Source organism: Solanum dulcamara, chromosome 5 (genome assembly GCF_947179165.1).
Source record: "Solanum dulcamara chromosome 5, daSolDulc1.2, whole genome shotgun sequence".
NCBI lineage: Eukaryota > Viridiplantae > Streptophyta > Magnoliopsida > Solanales > Solanaceae > Solanum > Solanum dulcamara.
Window position 1 is genome coordinate 70,168,133 of NC_077241.1, and position 18,219 is coordinate 70,186,351.

The 18,219-nt window shown below is 34.7% G+C and overlaps 1 protein-coding gene and 1 long non-coding RNA gene across 2 annotated transcripts; both read right to left on the bottom strand.

Annotated features, from left to right (window-relative positions):
• Positions 1–1,108: 1,108 nt before the first annotated feature.
• Positions 1,109–2,539, bottom strand: LOC129888442 (uncharacterized). Its single transcript, XR_008766663.1, has 3 exons — positions 2,250–2,539; positions 1,385–1,568; positions 1,109–1,314 (listed from the first exon to the last, which is right to left on the bottom strand). It is a non-coding gene; the product is annotated as an uncharacterized LOC129888442 (long non-coding RNA).
• A 6,365-nt stretch (positions 2,540–8,904) lies between these two features.
• On the bottom strand, positions 8,905–18,062 carry LOC129889544 (uncharacterized). The gene is made up of 12 exons (XM_055964895.1): positions 17,860–18,062; positions 17,683–17,779; positions 16,009–16,084; positions 15,191–15,287; positions 13,405–13,507; positions 12,808–12,941; positions 11,843–12,020; positions 11,316–11,470; positions 10,963–11,172; positions 9,759–10,106; positions 9,559–9,685; positions 8,905–9,293 (listed from the first exon to the last, which is right to left on the bottom strand). The coding sequence occupies exons 1-12, from the start codon at positions 17,977–17,979 to the stop codon at positions 9,142–9,144; spliced, it is 1,797 nt and encodes a 598-aa protein (XP_055820870.1). The 5' UTR covers positions 17,980–18,062; the 3' UTR covers positions 8,905–9,141.
• Positions 18,063–18,219: the final 157 nt, after the last annotated feature.

Sequence of the window (18,219 nt, forward strand, 5' to 3'; positions counted from 1 at the left end):
TTTAAAAAATTAAACCCACTCATTTCTTTAATTCAAACCCGCCCCTAATAAATCTGTATCGTATATTATCTAATAACTAATAATCTTTGTATAGAATGTTTTATTTAATTGAATTTTCACACAAATTTTAAAAGTGAACTTGAGTATAAACTTATTTCTTTATAAATTACAAGTAAATTTACCTACGCCTTTTCATGATTTTGAAGGAAAAAAACAGTAAATTGACAGAATAATTCACTCTTTAATTAAGATGTAATTTATATAAATCCAATGGTGTTAAGAGTTACATTATTTCCCCATTTTTTTCAAATTACAAAAAATTTCTTAAAATTTATTAATTTCGGATACATCACTGAACTTTCGGATATATCAGACATTCGGATACATAAGGGAGGGATGTATCCGAGAGGGGATGGATGTATTAGAAAGGGAATAGAGATGTATCAGAGAGGGGACAGAACATCCGGATACATTGGGGAGGGATGTATCCGAAAAGAGAGAAATGTATCCAAGAGGGAGATAGAGATGTATCAGCGAGAGTGGAGTGATGTAACCAAGACGATTTTTACCTAATAATTCAACAGTCTCAAATTCATCTCCAAAATAATCAAAGTCTAAAGGAGATATTCTCCATTATTTATAGTCGAAACTAATTATTACAAAAATACTCTTAATGAAATAAGGGTCTTCTTAGTCGAGAGGTATGCATTTAAAAAATAGCCGCTTTGTATTCATAACCCCTTTTCTTCTTTCTTTCTTAAACTTTCAGTTTAGCATGAAAAAGATATAAAAAATAAATACAATAGCAATAATAACAAATCTAATGAAATCCCACAAGTGAAATCTGGAGAAGGTAAAATGTACGCAGACCTTACCACTTATCTCATGGAGATAAAGAAGCTGTTTTCGAAAACTTGGTAAAAATTGGGCAGGTTGGATTTTGATCCACATTTTAGCCCATTTTAGACCGAGTGACCTTTTAGCAGATCAATAAGCCGTCCATTTATTAACTCAATCCATCTTGACTAGCCCAAATTAAATCCAACCCACCCATTTGTCACCTACTCGTATAACGAATGGAAAAAAATATATATTTTACCTCCTCCATTATACTTTTTAACAACCCTTTGAAGATATCTCAAACAATTTTGATCATTTGTTTCCATAAATGCAAAGGCAGTGGAGGCAATGGATGTTAAGAATGAACCATCTGGCATATGAAGCTTCAAAAGCCTTTCCCAATCCAAGTCACGAAATCCTTCTAGTGAAAACAATAATGTTGTTGGAATTGTATGCACAACATCCTTAGGAATTCTGTAAAACTTAAACAAAATGTATTATCATATAATTAATAATTAAATTTCTTAACCATTTAATTAATTACCTTTTAAATTTCATGTCTCTCCTTGCACATATATTCTTCAAGATAGGAGCATGGTAGGGAATATCAATGTCTAAATGTTGAGCTTTGTCCAGGAGAGCAGGAAACACAATTTCAAATCCACATGTCATGTTTCCAACATTCCCTGTCTGTAGTTTGCATATGTTATCCTTTATAAACAATACACCTAATGTTTAACAAAAGAAAGTCACACATTGAGATTAAAAAAGAAGCATAATATAATTGGTACTACCTCCATCCCATATTAGATGGACACTTCCAACTTTACACGGTAAGTGAGAAATCATTAATACATGAAAGGCTTTACCATTTTGCTCTTTATTTATATCAATGCAATTTACATTTAGTATAGAAATAACTAGTATTTAGAATTGTTTACATTCAAAATACCATATTAATTATAAGGGTAAAATAAAAAAAATTAATTCTATCTTAATTTAGTAAGTGATCAAGTAATATGGGACAAACATGTTTAGTAAAATGCTCATCTAATATGGAACGGAGATAGTAGTATCTTTTGTCCACAACTACGATCGCTACTAGAAATATAAGTTTTTTCCACTGCGAACCAATAAGAAATTTATACTATAAAACATGATTTTTCTATCTCATTCCCACCGAAACAGCTCACCGAGAAAACACATAGTGGGAAACAGATTCTCATTGAAAAAGTAGGAATAACCATTGAATTTTTTTTCTTTCTTATTAATTCAATCAAAATATTTATGAAAATAGACACTGAACGAAAATTTTAATTAAAAATAGTATTTTTTTATATGAATCCCCACCGACCATATTTGTTCAATTAAATTCATCTCACACTATCTATATTATCATGTATGTTTACCTTTGTTTCTCTTCTCAAGGGCTGTATTTCAGGTTGTTAATGCAACAACACATGCTAATGTGTTCAATAGGCGGTCGTAAATGCAAAAGACAAATTGCTCTCCCCATGAACCAGTTGCTGGGGAAAGGAGAATATATTAGTTTTGATGATTGATAAAGTGAATCTGGTTCATTATTTGTTGTCTATGTGTACTCTATCAGGTAAATCAGATCCCAGACGTAAATTTGGACATCATGGAGATTGCAACAAAGAAGGAAACTAATAAATTGCAACAAAGAAGGAAATTAATAAAATGCAGCAAAGAAGAAAATTAATAAATTGCAGAAATAAAGGAGCGAAAAAAGAAAAAAAAAATTGCTAAAATAAAGCAGCAAAGAAGGAAAGAAAGTACAATTAAAGTCCAAAGAGGAGTCAAAGTTTCCTTATAAAATGAAACTCCTTTTAAGGAAGGAATTGATCAGAAATTTTCTTATAAGAGGACAAGTCCAAAGAGAAGTCAACGTTTCCTTATAGAATGCAACTCCTTTTAAGGAAGGAAATCAGAAATTTCCTTATAAGAGGACAAGTCCTATTCGAAGTAAAAGTCCTAATCTGTGATATACTAGGGCATGACAAATCTCCAGTATATATATGACATGAAGACCATTGAGAGTGACACCTATTGCATATTCACGAAATTCATCATTTTGAGAGCAATAGCCATTGGAGCAAAACTACAAGACTTCGCATAGCAACACTGGAACCTAGTTCACGAGTTGTGTTAGAGTTTGAACTATTGAATATTGAAGTTTGATCAATTAAAGGCTTGGGTTATTAGTCTTTATTGAGTTTGTAATAGGATTAGTATTGAGTTGTAATAATTCATAGATTGAATAGAGTAGTTGTGTGGGTAAGGTTTGTAACAAAAAGCGAGTTTGACTTCTTGGAGAATAGTGTTGGGTTTTTTCTCTACTTTTCTAGTATAATTGGGTTTTCCTTTTCCTAAAAAATTCCTAGAAGAAAAAAAACAAAGTCTTCATATTTGGCTAGTCCTTTTTCTTGTAGGAAAAGGTTTATGACTCTGTAAATAGAGGCTCATTCCTTCTAACATAGCAGCATTCACAGTATAGTCCTAGAGGCCTTGAGAGTTTTGGGTAGGGGGAGAAACGGTAAGACACAAGTGTTATGTTAACATTTGTGTGAGCCACTTTGTATTCCGAGTGAACTGTATGAGGTTATTTCCCTCTATATTTTGTACTCTCATATTTATAGTGGATTGTTAATCTCTTCTTGTGGATGCCGGTTGACAGAACAACATTAAATATTTGTGTCTCTTTTGGTATATTTCTCGTTTGTCTTCTTACTCATGGTCTTCCGAGGTTTGCTTTGCTAGCTTCCGCATGACAACTAATTATTTTTTGTCCCAATAGGTGGTATCAGAGCTAAGGTCAATGGTTCAATGATCCAATGGATGAGAGAGGTTAAAACCTGGTGTTCATCTTGGCAGGTCCAGTTCTAGCCGCAACCTATTTGACAGTAATGAAGAATGTTTTGGTTGAGAAATTTTATCAGAGAGGTTCTTTGTGCGAGACAAAGATTTGATAGAGGAGATTCAACCCATTGAAGATTATGTGAAGAAGGTGAGGCAAATTTATTTTGTCAGAAATTCAGGCCAAGGGGGAGAATTGTTGAGTTTTTGCCATGACTTTCCTAATATAATTGAGTTTTCCTCTTTCCTAAAAGATTCCTAGAAGGAAAATACAAAGTCTCCATATTTGACTAGTTTTTTTTCTTTAGGAAAATGTGTATGACTCTATAAATGGAGGTTTATTCCTTCTAATATAGCAGCATTCACAATATAGTCTTAAGGGCTTTGAGAATTTTTGGTAGGGAGAGAAACGGTAAGAAACAAATGTTATGTTAATATTTGTGAGAATCTCTTTGTATTCTGAGTGAATTGTGTGAGATTATACCCCTCTATATTTTGTTCTATCATATTTATAGTGGATTGTTCATCTCTTCTTGTGGATGTAGGTCGGTTGACCGAACCACATTAAATGTTTGTGTCTCTTTTGATATATTTTTCGTTTGTCTTCTTACTCATGGTCTTCCGAGATTCTCTTTGCTAGCTTCCGCATGACACATGATTATTTTCGGTCCCAACAAATAGTTAGTGAAGTTTGCAACAAGAAGCGAGTTTGACTTCTTGGAGAGTAGTTAGTGAAGTTTGTAATAAGAAGCGGATTTGACTTCTTGGAGAGTAGTTAGTGAGGTTTATAACAAGAAGCGAATTTGACTTCTCAGAGAGTAGTTAAAATAGTTTGAGTGAACTGTTGAGTTGAGTTACTAGAGTTAAATCCCTTAGACTATAGAGTTGTAATCTAAAACCGCTCTTTGAAGTTAGTGAAAGTTGCTGAAAATCCTACACATTATAGGTCGTAATTTTTTATTCCTTTGAGCAAGAAAGGTTTCCACGAGAAATTAAGTGTTATTTACTTTCTGTTCTAATACGACTCTAGCTAGGCATCAAGTTTCTAGATATAACTGTTAGTGCGTAGTTTTCTTTCAATTAGTATTAGGGCAGATCTTTTCATCAAAGTTTAACACCTTGAAAAGGATCATATGGCTACTCCATCAACATCTTAGGAATGTGCTTCGCAAACCAGACCACCACTTTTCAATGGACAGTACTATGGATGATGGAAGAACATGATGATGGATCATATTATCGGAGAAAATCATGATTTGTGGAATGTAGTTCTTGATGTCCCAACCATTCCCACCAAACTTGGCTAGCATGGGAAGACGTTGATTCCAAAAGGAAGACTTGAATTAGATGATAATGATAAAATCATTGTTCAAAATAATGTTAAGGCAAAGAAAATTTTAATTTGTGGAGTACAATAGAATTTCATAATGCTTCACTGCTAAACAAATTTGGGACACTCTACAAACAGCCCATAATGGTACTAGTCATGTTAAGAAATCAAAAATTGAACAAAAAAATAATTAACAGGATACGGAAAAAGAAACAAGAAGAGATCAATTGATTCCTTCAAAACAGGAGAATGACTATCCTTGAAAGAAGATCAATATATATAAAATAATACAACAACAACCCAGTGGAATCCCACAATGTGGAGTCTGGGCAGGGTAAATTGTACGCAGACCTTACTTCTACCAAGGTAGGACGGCTGTTTACGGGAGACCCTCAGCTCAATAAAGCATAAAAAGACGTTAGATAAGGCTAAGAAGTTAAGAGGTTAATAAGTTCAAAGCGATATGATAAGACAAATAACGGGGGGGCTACAAATAAAATAGAGTAATCAAATTACGAAAAGTACTGAAAGTAATAGATAATAGCAGACATCAGAAAACAAGAAATTATAGTTTGCTAAAGCGTCTACTAATACGCTAGAATACCGTGGCTATGTATTAGCCTTCTACCCTAATGTGGGTCCTCCACACCCTCCTATCTAAGGTCATGTCCTCGGTCAGCTGCTGCTGTGCCATATCCTGTCTAATTACCTCTCCCCAATATTTCTTCGGTCTACCCCTACCTCTTCTGAAACCATCCACGGCCAACCTCTCACACCTCCGCACTGGGGCATCTGGGTCTCTCCTCTTCACATGCCCAAATCATCTCAGCCCCATTTTCCGCATCTTGTCTTCCACTGAGACCACTCTTACCTTGTCCCGAATTGCCTCGTTCCTAATTCTGTCACTCCTGGTATGCCCATACATCCATCTCAACATTCTCATCTCGGCAACTTTCATCTTTTGAACGTGAGAGACCTTAACTGGCCAACACTCTGTCACATATAACATAGCCGGTCTAACCATCACTTTGTAGAACTTGCCCTTAAGTTGTGGTGGTACCCTCTTGTTTTAAAATTATTATTTTTTTGATATGCTATAAATGACAAATAAATAAGAAAATATATTTTAGTACCTCGAAAGAAGTACTTATTATCCGCTTTTGATCTAAAAAAAACACCCTAAAGCCGACCTTTTCTATTTTAAAAAAAGAGTCGCGTGGCCTATTTTGATTGGCCACATATACCAATTAATAAATTTAACCCACTCATTTCTTTAATTCAAACCTACCCCTAATAAATCTGTATCGGATATTATCTAATAACTAATAATCTTTGTAGAGAATGCTTTATTAATTGAATTTTCACACAAATTTTAAAAGTGAACTTGAGTATAAACTTAATTCTTTTTATAAATTACAAGTAAATTTACCTACGCCTTTTCATATTAGTTTCTCTTTCAGTAGTAGTGAATATAAAATTAATATTTCTCCCGTTGGGTTAGCAGAATGGAATATACCTACTTCTCAAATTAGTTTAGACAATTAAACACTTCAACAAGTGCATTATATTACAACGGATAGCTTGCGGGAAAAAATAAATAGAATTGTACTATTTCAAATTATTGTAAAGAATCTTTTACTTAATGTATCATTAATCATTAAAATATAAGTGCCTTCTGGTTAAACCATAGAGCTAAAATCTTTTAGTTGTATTGAGGGAGTTCATTACAGTTTATATATACAAATAATTTAAATTTAACCTTATACAATGTAATTTTCGACATCATCAAAAAATATAGTGCAGTGGATGAGACTACTCCTTCCTTAATCAAAGATCTCGAGTTACAAGTTTTAAAATTCTTAGTAGGAAGCGCTCTGCCCCCCCCCCCCCCCCCCCTCTCGAATGGGTCATACGTAGCGCTAATCTAAAATAGCCGGACTTCAATGTGGTAATGTGGGTACCTCAGAAAGTAAACAACTCAGAAAAGTCTATTGATAAAAATGACCTCACATCGAAATGAGCAATCGAGAATTCTGCACTTCTTATAAGATTCGGACAGTTTTATTTTGTTGAACTAATTTTTGGAATGGGAGTCAGGTCCAGAGTCTATTTTGACATGATATCAGAACTAGGCCTACATGGATTCACTATGGGGTCCCCAGAACTTGCAGAGGGTTGTGAATATACTCTTGATCCTTGAATGTTAGGCTTCGAATCAAATAGTGAAACCCCTGATAAAAGAATATCTGAATCCGAGCATGACGAATACTTTTGATGATCACCGATCGGATCGGGACGAGAACTCTGGACTCCTTATAAGGCTTGGCAATCCTCATACCTTTGAACTAGTTTTTAGGGTGTAAGTTAGGCCTAAAACCTCTTTTTAATTTTGGCTTCTTACAAAACTATGCAAATGACAAAAGAAAAATCAACGAAATGACCGCATGTATCTGTAATATATCAATATTGTATGAATAATACATAACCGTGTATATATGATGTATAACTATGTGTCAGAAATACTTATACATCCATATAAATTATTTATATAATATTTAAACATTACAGTAGTTCATCTTCCTCACCAAACTAATTTTTTTAGTCAGTTAATTTTCCCTACAATGAAATTATTGAGCAGTATGCAGTTCGTATACGTTCCTAGCTCGTTAACTTTTTGAAATTTGTTTTTGATAATTTATTTTCTTAAAATCCATTTTTAGACAAAACAAAAAAATAGAAAAATGGGACTTTAACTTTAGGCATCAATAAATCCATTTTTCGTATTGTTTCTAAATATCTCAATTTTGATTGAAAAATATCGAGTTAGTATAATCTAATTTATATTTGAATGTTAATTAAAATTGACTCTCCAAAAATGAAATGTGACAACTATTTTGAAACGAAGAAAGTCGTATAACTTTGAGAGTAATACAACTATAGGTTGTTGGCTAGCTCGAAATATGGACTATTATTTTACAAATTAAATTTCTGATAATTTGGTTCCACAGCTAAATAGTGACAACTGAAAGGACGATTTGGATGAATGTCCTCCTATGTTCTATTATGTGGTTTTAAAAGGTCCAAATGGATATTTAGTTTTGGTATTAAAATAAAAGAAGATATAAAATTGACATGTAAGGGGGGAAATGTTCATTTAAAGTTAAATACAATAAATATCAAAGAAGGGAGGTTCATGTAATATTTATAGATTATAACTGGTGTCGGGATAAAACTTGAGAAGCTTCATCATGAAGTAGATAGGCTACTTGATGAGATTATAGATGACCATATTGCTGTTCATATGAGGACCTGTTGGATGTCCTTTTAAGAGTACAAAATGATGGAAATTATGAGATTACTCGAAACAACATTAAAGCAGTGATCTTGGTTTGTGATTCTTACTCCTCTTGCTACATTTTTCTTTTTAGTACGTTCCAAAAAGTAAGAGACATTTTATATCTCTGGACATATGTTTAAGTCTTTCTTTCTTAAATTTCGTACAGCCTAGTCATACACTTTCCCTCATTACAACGACTAACATACTCATTGATATGATGTACACATGTAACAGGACATGTTCGTAGCGGGAACAGGTACTTCAGCAACAACTGTTGATTGGACAATGGCAGAAATGCGCAAGAACCCAAGTGCCTTAAAGAAAGCACAAGAAGAAGTCGGAGAGCTTTTAGTGAAAAAGGTTATGTGGATGAAACAAACTTTGATCAATTGAGAAACTTAAAGGCAGTCATAAAAGAGACTCAGGCTGCATCCACCTGCCCCTTTGTTACTCCAAAGGGTAAGTAGAGAAAATTGTAAGATTGATGGTTATGAGATACCAGAAAAAACTCAAGTGTTGGTCATTTGGTCTAGCAAATGTAGAGCATCCATTGGCTCTTTTTCTATACCATTTTGATTGGAAGCTACCCAATGGGATGAAACATGAAGAATTGGATACAACAATAGTTTTGCTATAATACACACTCATACTCCTAAATCAGAGATGATTCCTCAAAACTATCAGAGATGAATGTTAGCTATCAAAAACACTTGGTAAAGATAATAGATTACGATTCTAATGATGCCCTACCAAACATCTAATGCCTGAAGTGTCTCACGTTGGTGAAAACAAGCGAGACTCCATACTTGTTACAGCAATCCACTGCATCCTTGTCCCTTATGCTTCCTCCTGGTTCTGCAATAACACTCACTCCGCTTTGACATGCCTCTTCAACAGCATCATTCCATGCTGATTTAATTCAGAAAAAAAATGTTAAAAGAGAGAAAAATCTTCATCAGAAACCAAAAAAAAAACGATCAGAAACATTTGTCCAAGGCACAATAGAAGATGATAACATTTTCTTAGAATAATTTCATTAGCCATTCATTATGGTATATTTCCTTAAAATTTGCACATTCGACTAGTCAGAGTTTGTCGAAACCTATTGTCTAACTTTCTTTTAATGTTAGATTTGCTCTACCGGTACATGTATAACCCAAATAAAGGTACGTACCAAATGGGAAAAAAGCATCACTTGCCAAAGCAGCTCCTTTTACTTCATCTCCAGCTTTCCTCATAGCTATCCTCAAACTCTCCAGACGATTCGGCTGTCCGCTCCCCATTCCTAACATACAATTGTTCTGCAATATAAAAATTATATTTAGAAAACAATGAAAGAAATATCATTCATTAGACATATCATGCAGAAAGTACCTTTGCAATTACTATGGCATTGCTCTTGACGTGCTTGACACATAACCAAGCAAACTGTGCATCGTTAAGCTCATTTTCTTGTGGCGTTTTGTCAGACATGACATTGAATTGGATATCTTCAGGGGTCAAATCATCTGAGTCCTGAGCTAACCAACCACCACCAATTTGTCTGAGAGAAAGCTTTCCCTTGTTGTTTTTACTTGCCTCAAGGATTCTCAAAGTCTTGGACTTCCCACGGAGAACCTCAAGACCCTTCTCTGTATACTTTGGTGCCACTACTATTTCATAAAACATCCTAGTCTCACCATCTGTAGGGCTTCTAAATTCTCGAATATCCTTCGCAAGAGCCTGCAAAGAACCAAAACAGATTAATTAAAAGAGTTATCAACCTTGATGTGACAACTAAACTTAAGTTTGAATTTGCATTTCCTAAACACTTGAAGGTGCGGTATAGCAGATAATTTTTTTTTCAACGCAACTCCTATAAAAAGTAGTACCAAATACAAATACTGGGCATTGACACTGTTTGACATTGGAAAAGGGGAAGCAACAGATAGACTTATTCTTGGGTTGCGATTCTCCTAACCAAATAACACTCAATTATTCATCTTAACAGCATAAAACATCACCCTTAATGACAAATAACAAGGGGGGAGGATGACAGTAACAGTCTTTTCGCACCATGACTTATATAACAATGCTTGGAGGCTCCACCTGTTCTCTTCTTTGTAAAATTGTGTGAAATTTTTTCAACTTCCGTCCTGTTTGTTGTTCTTTTTTGCACCTTACAAGAGTGCTTCCACACACCTCTTATGCACTAGTTAAACTATCAGATTACTTTTATTCTTGAATTGGTATATTGTACTAAAAAGATATGAAGCAAATGTTGACGGTTCTTTTTCAAAACAAAACCAACAACAGCAACTAGGCCAGAGTCCTAAACAAGATGGGGTCGACTTTCTAATAAAACCATCTAACAAAGGAAGGTTGCTAGTACATAGAAAAGATAAATGCACTTGACTGTTTGATATGAGAGGGAGGGAACTAATAACCCTAACACTATCAAAAAGGTGTTGTCTGACAACACAATGCATCATTACCCATTTAGGTTTCTAGAAAGAAACAAAAAAAAGCGCAATTGTAAGATCATAATCAACAAAAAGATCAAAATATACATCTGAAAAGGTCCATTGAGTAACTTTACCTCATCAACTTCGACATTGAAGGCTACTATACCACCAAATGCACTAACTGGATCTGCTTTCACAGCTAGCCTATATGCTTCAATAATATCATTCCGTGATGCAACTCCACAAGGATTTGTATGCTTCACAACAACACATGTTGGTTTATTAAAATCACAGACACAATTCCAAGCTGCATCGGCGTCCAGATAGTTGTTATATGACATCTCCTACATCAAGAAGAAGGCATAATCATTAGCCCTGAAACTTCAACTAGACAAATTCCATTCATGTGATGTTAACTATCCAGTGTACAAATGGACACTAAACAGAATTTGAGAATATGCCAAGTTATGAACATTAGAATTCTAACCTTGCCATGGTGTTGGATAACAGTTGCAATTCCACCAGCGTTAACCTCAGATAGAGACTTGTCAACATAAATTGCAGCCTTCTGATGAGGATTTTCACCATATCGAAGTGGGTCTTTTAGAGAGAGTGGCACTGTCAAGCTGGGAGGGAACTTATCTACCAACAGAGACCAAAATCATCAATCAGCATAATAGCAGATGAAAAGGACTGTACTCTCTCTCTCTCTCACTTTGAACATCAGATTCAACCATTATCAAATAAAAGCATCAGATTCAACAGAATATTCCATCTCCAAGCACAATGAGGCTTTGAAGGCTACTATTCATCAAAATTAAAATAAATTTGAAACCTTATTTGTCCATAGAAAACCATCGACATTTATATTAATTTCAAATGCAGAAGCTGAGGATGATTGTTTCAATGTTTTCAAGTTCTTTATTGAACCTCTTTATTTCTAGTCATGGAGAGAGAGAATGGTAGGAAGAAGGATTTGTTTTCATTGGGCTGTATTAATTTTAAAGGGAATACCTCCAACAGTCTGTTTCCACAGCCACTCTGAAACTGCAGAATCATAAGAAGCAACATGTTGAAAAGCTTTCCAAGCCAACTTCCTTCGAAATTGTTGGTCATCATTATCTCCACGAAGAAACTCCAAAAGATCTGGGTAATCTTCAGAATCAACTACGACCAAAACATCCCTATGATTCTGTTAAATAAGCATAGTCCACAGTTAGACACACAGCTGTACACAACAAAATGATTCAGCCAGCAATTTCTAGAGAATATAGTTTTACAAATGTGGGAGAATTCACGCAGAAAGAATTATAACAAAAGATAGAAAGCCTATCCAAAAGATGAAAGCATTATAAATGGTGTAAGACACTAACCATTATTTTACCAGGTACAGTTTTGTTATTGATGTATACCACATAAATTGTATCATACAACATATTATCCAAAAAAGTAATTCATGGAATTTTAGCATAGTTGGAACACAAGTTAGCTCCTTGTTCAATTCAAATACTTTATAATGGATAAGAACTTCCTACATAGCACAGAACGGCATTATGAAGCTTATAGGAAATTTTTCCAATTTCAGATGTACCTACTGTATCCCCCAACCTTTCTGATATATAAAGCATCCATATACAAGCCACATTGCCACAAACTCCGAGCAGAAAAAAACCATTATTTTAACTCCTAGGTCATGATTGCTCCGCAACATTTATCCAATTAAGACCAAGAAGCAAAAGCATATACCTAGGAAAACCTAAAACAGTAACAGAGTGGATTTGAAGATGAAAAAATGTTGGTTCACAAGTGAAATATGTGTCAAAGCTTTAGATGCAGAGGTACAGATGTTGGAATCGTGTCTTCTAATATTTATACCTAGAGAGATGTCACAGATGTAAGAGAAGGGGAGAATGCATTAAGATAAAAGTAACTTGGCTTATGCAAGTTGCAGGTCTGGGAAAAGTAATAAGCTAAGCAACCTTTGCAGCAGCTCTAATCATGGCAGGTCCGCCAATATCAATGTTTTCAATTCCATCCTCAAATGAAATTCCACTTGAAGAAGAAACCTTGGCATAAAAGGGATACAAGTTGACCACTACAACATCAAATGCACCTGCACATGGAAAACATCATGACTTTCATTTGCTTCCTAACATTGCATCATGCTCCTATAAGAAGACAAGATGTATGCCAAACCTCAAGCTTTTTTGGTAACCAAGCAATAAGTGTTCCCATAATGCAAAATACTTTTTACTTGCAACAGTTTTTAATTAAGTAAAAACCTTGATTCCTAAAGTCCATATCTACTTTTTCCCCCTAGTTTGGACTAATTGCATCTAAAAGCTAAAGATGTGACTTTTCAGCAGAATATTAGGAAACGAGAAGTTATATTTTTGGATGCTTAGCGAGACATCCCTACTAAGCCAGGTGGACAAAAAGGTGTGTCTTAGATACACTTTGAAAAGGTTGGGTGTGTAAAGGGTTGCACGTGTTCGACGGGTGTGACACGGAGATTTGGATCTCAAGGTCAGGGTGTAAACTATGTATTCTACCTTAATAAAAATCAATTAGCTCACCAATTTCGTGCTTTTCGAGAGCTTCCATGTGATGCTCCTGATCTCTTCTAGCAAGAATACCTCCATGAATGCCAGGATGCAAAGTTTTTACACGGCCATCAAGCTGTGACAAGGCGAAAAGTTCTCAGTTATGTTTTTGAAGTTAAATGTCATGAGTCACTGCTCTCAAGTTAGAAAATCAACTACAAGAATGCGTAAGTACAACACTTATTGGACCAAGCATTAAGAGAAAAGTTTGGATACAATATACTATTAACCTATGTTGCTCGGACTCTTCAAAAATGTCATCGGGTGTGTGTCGGATCCTTCAAAAGTAGTTCATTTCTGTAGGATCCGACACGGGTGCAACAATATTTTTGGAGAGTCCGAGCAACTTAGCTATGAACCATACAAAGTAGGGGTGGGCATTCGGTTCTTTGATTCAATTCTTTCAAACTTCAGTTTTCGGCTATTCATTAGAGCATACAGAAAATCAAACCGAATTAATTCAATTTGGTTCGATTTTTTTCTAATTTGGTTCCATTTTTTCTAATTCGGTTCTTTGATGTGGACCTAATTAATAGCCTATTTTTTCTGATTGTACAATGCTATTTTGTGTTTTATGAGGAAAATACCTGTCTCAATCTTAGCTTATGAACTTGGGCGTCAGACGAAGAAATGGCTCAAATATGATAATTAGCTTGGTGAATTTCACCAAAACAGAAACATGATATAATCTGAGCAAAAATTTTGAACCACAGACATAATTTCTAATGTATTTCCTTTTGAGATTACATTATTGTAGAAATCAGACATAATATTTAAATTTTGATACCGTCTTAAAGTTAAATTAAATCCTCATTGGCATATGGTAACAACTACTGAATGAAAGGCAAAAACTTTTAACCTTAAAGAAATGGCTAAAGAAAGAATGGTATGTATGGAAAGAGAGAAATAGAGCTTTCAAGATAGGTCCAATTCTATTCACACAATTAAATGGAATTGTATTGTATCTTTCTATTTTGGTGTAAAAAGATAGACATAGATGAATTAGAACTAGTAGATCTGTTAGGGTCATTGTAAATAGTATCCCTCCTCTTTCTCCCTGTTTCTCTTTTGAAGGTTGTTAGCATATCCTTAAATGCTGAAGAATACAAACGTACCCCGCAAAACTATTAAACCATTCTCAAAATTTAAGTTAACTGAAGAACTTGGACCATATGACCAAGAACCAAAACAGAATACTGAAGTTTGGAAAAAAAAATAATACCGAAACCAAAGAATCTAATTAATTCGGTTCGGTCCGATTTTTTGGTTCTTTGGTATTTATGCCCACCCCTAATACAAAGATGAGCAAGAACAATGAAATTGCAAAAGGAAAAAAAATGGTAAAATTATATGTAAAAACAAAGTTATGCAGCTAAAAAGAAGTCAACCATCATTGCAAAGACAAATGAAATTAAAGAGGGTTAAAAACAGTGTTAAGAAGTGTAGATGCAAGGGTCTGTATTAAAAAAAAGTGTAAATGCAAGGTTGGCATTTCGAGGTAGGTATTCCATAAATTTTTATTTTATTGAGAATAGAATTATTTTTTATAACCGTGGTGTCCGGAGCAGCTTATGCACACCTCGACTAATTCCACGGGGTACCTGCTACCTCCCACCAACACAGATACCTGGTAGCTCTATCCAGCAAAGCTAGGACAGATGGAAAAAAAACTCATGGTCGCTTTGTCGTGTTTAGAGATTGCCTCACCCCAGGGCAAGTCCTACTTATACCTTTTCAAAAATTGGTCAAGAGTTCTTACCATTTCAGGGAAACGCGTCAGCTCTTCCACTTTGGTGACAGACACACCAGCACGTTCCAAAGCAGATGCAGTGCCTCCTGTTGAAACAATTGTGTACCTGCAAAATAGGAAATAAGAGGTCCTTGCAAATTGAGAATTATCCAGTGGGATGTAAGTAAGTTGTGTGATTTTGGCCAGTAAATATAAGTAGCAACTACACAATTCAATTTGCACGATAATGGGTACAGTTTTACCAAAAGGTGCACAAAGCAAGACATAGGAGACACCACCACCAATAAGATTAAGCCTGGATGATAACATAACCTGTGACATTGACAAAGGTAACATAACCTGTGACATTGACAAAGGGAGTAAGGGTCACTTTCCCCTATGCTTTATATATATATATATATCAAATTGTCCTAGTTTATGTTATAAATTTCCATGATATAGATGCTTCGTCCTTTCAGGAATCTTGTCCCCAACTGAAGGCAGTCCAACAAAAAGACAGGATCCTTAATTTGTTCGACAGATCAATTTCGAATTGAAATCTAACAGCCACAATTTAAAGCTCTTTTTCAATTAAGCCAGAAAAATCACTGCCATCAGAGTAAGAGTGTCAATGCAGATTAGGGTTATTCCCTTTCATGTGACGCTCGACAATCTTTTTTTCTTTAGAAAAGTAACAGCAAGTGAAGTTCAGCAGTCATGTACATATAATTAGATATTCACTTCGGTAGCACAAAACAGCTCTAGGCCAAGTAATTTCACTTGTAGACGCTGCAACTATCCTTCAATTATTTTTGCAAAATATGAAAAAATGTTTCCGCAATCTTTACCCCAACTCCTGCAGCCCACTGCCAAGCTTAGCCAAGTCCGTCTTATCTGAAAGTGATATCAATGCTTGCTTCCTCCCTAACATAACCATATACATGAATAGTAAGTTCACATGAAAGTAAAGCAATTAAGTACATTCCAAGTTCTAAATTGATAAGAGTTATTAAGCACTGGACTGACTTCTAATAAACAAGGTTGCTATCATGAAATGTCAATTTTGTAAGTAACATTACTTTAGTATTACATGTGATTTTTTGACTTATCAAAAAGCATTTATCAAAATCAGAATACAAAGTGATCAGCTATTTGCATGTTTAGCATTAGTTGGATTGATTTTATAAAGTCCACACTACGTTTGATTCCTTGACACAAATAGGAGAGGTAAACAAGAGAGCCACTTGTTGTTACTTTCTTGATGTGTTCATTTACTCCTGATTATTTTCTGTATGGAATGGACTCTTAGTAAGGAGATATTTCCACCTTTTCAGTCAATTCCAAGCAATTAGAGAAATACCCAATCTATCCTCTTTTACTTTCCCCCCTCTTCCTATGCATCCTCACCAGATGAATGAAATATAGCATAACTTTGCTTTCATACCCACCAAGTTGCCTACTTTTAACCCAAGTGAACACAAACACATGATTAATATGTACTAAGGAACCTCAAAATAATAAGCAAGTATGACCTTGCAGCTACTCCCTCCATTCCATAACTTTTTTCCACATTTACATTCTTCTTCTTTTTGGTGTGCATAGACTCTTTGGCATTGACCTCTCAAAAGAAAAAATGGAACTTCAGAATAAGATAACAGTCAGAATATTTAAAAGGTCAAAAGATGACTCTTAGAGGTCATATTGTATTGCAACTGATACATTCTTTGTAATTTCTTGTGCTTTTTTGCATCTGCTTGATGCCATCAATGAAGACTCTTATTTCATCAAAAAAAGGATGACTCTTAGAGGTTGTTTGGTTTTATGTGAAAACTTAATCTCTTTATCACATATTACTTATATAGCATTTGGATTCTCAGTATAAATACTATTGTTTGGTTTGCGGACAAAGTTATCACGGGACTATGAGATTATAATCATGGGACTAATTTATCCCACATGGAAAGTGGAGTAAAATAATACCACGTTGGATGGGATAAGGTGGATATCCAAAATTAAAGTTGGGATTAAATTTATATGTTATAGGTTATAACTTTATAACTATAACAACTCATTTGGTATGAGGGATAAGGGTTAACTAATCCCAAAATTAATATTAGGATGAATTTATCCCATGTTTGGTTGGGATGAAATCGAGGAATAACTTATCCGGAATTAGTTATCCTAGAATTGTAGTGTATTTTTATCCCACATCAATGGTGGAGTAACAATCTTGGGATAACTAATCCCGAAATAATTAATTCCAGATAACTTGTTCCAACCAAACGAACCCACGCTAAATTTATACCTTCAACTAAACAGATTATAATTTCAATCTCAAACTTAAATCCTGGCATGTCCCACCTTATCCCGCTTACCAAACAACTCTTCTAGTGAGAGTAGTAATGACTATACAAACATAATTTCAAAGTTTTCAAGCAAATCTTTTTTACATTCAAAAAGTTAAAGGGGTTAACTAGAATTTACTCCAAAAAAGAATAAAAACCAGTAGAAAAAAAAAGGACCTGAAGTTGACAACTTGGGAGCAGACTGAGGTGTAGCTACAGTTTCAGCCATGGCCTTTACTGGATGAACAATCATCCTATACGACGTCGTCGAGAACTGGAACACGCAGACCACAAAAATTATTATCACATAGAAGAAGAACTACTAGGATTATTTTGATTTATTTTTTTCACTACCTGCTGTGGGCCGAAACAATTATCAGTTCTTGTTCGGATGCTGTGGAGCTGCGGAATTCGGGTGTGAAAAGCTTTGGCGGCAATGTGGGTGGACGGCGTCATGGCGGCGGAAGAGGCCATGGTTTTTGTTGGTTTTTTGGGTTTTTTTAAAAAAAAACTTATGTATGTGATGGAGACTAGAAGAAGACCCGCTTTAACTATGGTTGCATATTACCTTTCTATTTGCCCTAGAAATTAATCTTTTTTATTTATAATTATAAATTTCATTTTTATTAGAATTATTATTAAATACTGAGATAAGTATAAAAAATCACACCTCAATTATCCCTCTTTTTTGAGTTTCATACCTAAACTATTGAG

Excerpts from the sequence above, each read along its gene's own strand:
- LOC129889544 (XM_055964895.1), bottom strand. The coding sequence starts at position 17,979 with ATGGCCTCTTCCGCCGCCATGACGCCGTCCACCCACATTGCCGCCAAA. Across the intron at positions 17,780-17,859 it reads ATTGTTTCGGCCCACAGCAG|TTCTCGACGACGTCGTATAG; the intron begins GTAGTGAAAAAA and ends TGCGTGTTCCAG. Across the intron at positions 15,288-16,008 it reads AGTGGGCTGCAGGAGTTGGG|GTACACAATTGTTTCAACAG; the intron begins GTAAAGATTGCG and ends CCTATTTTGCAG.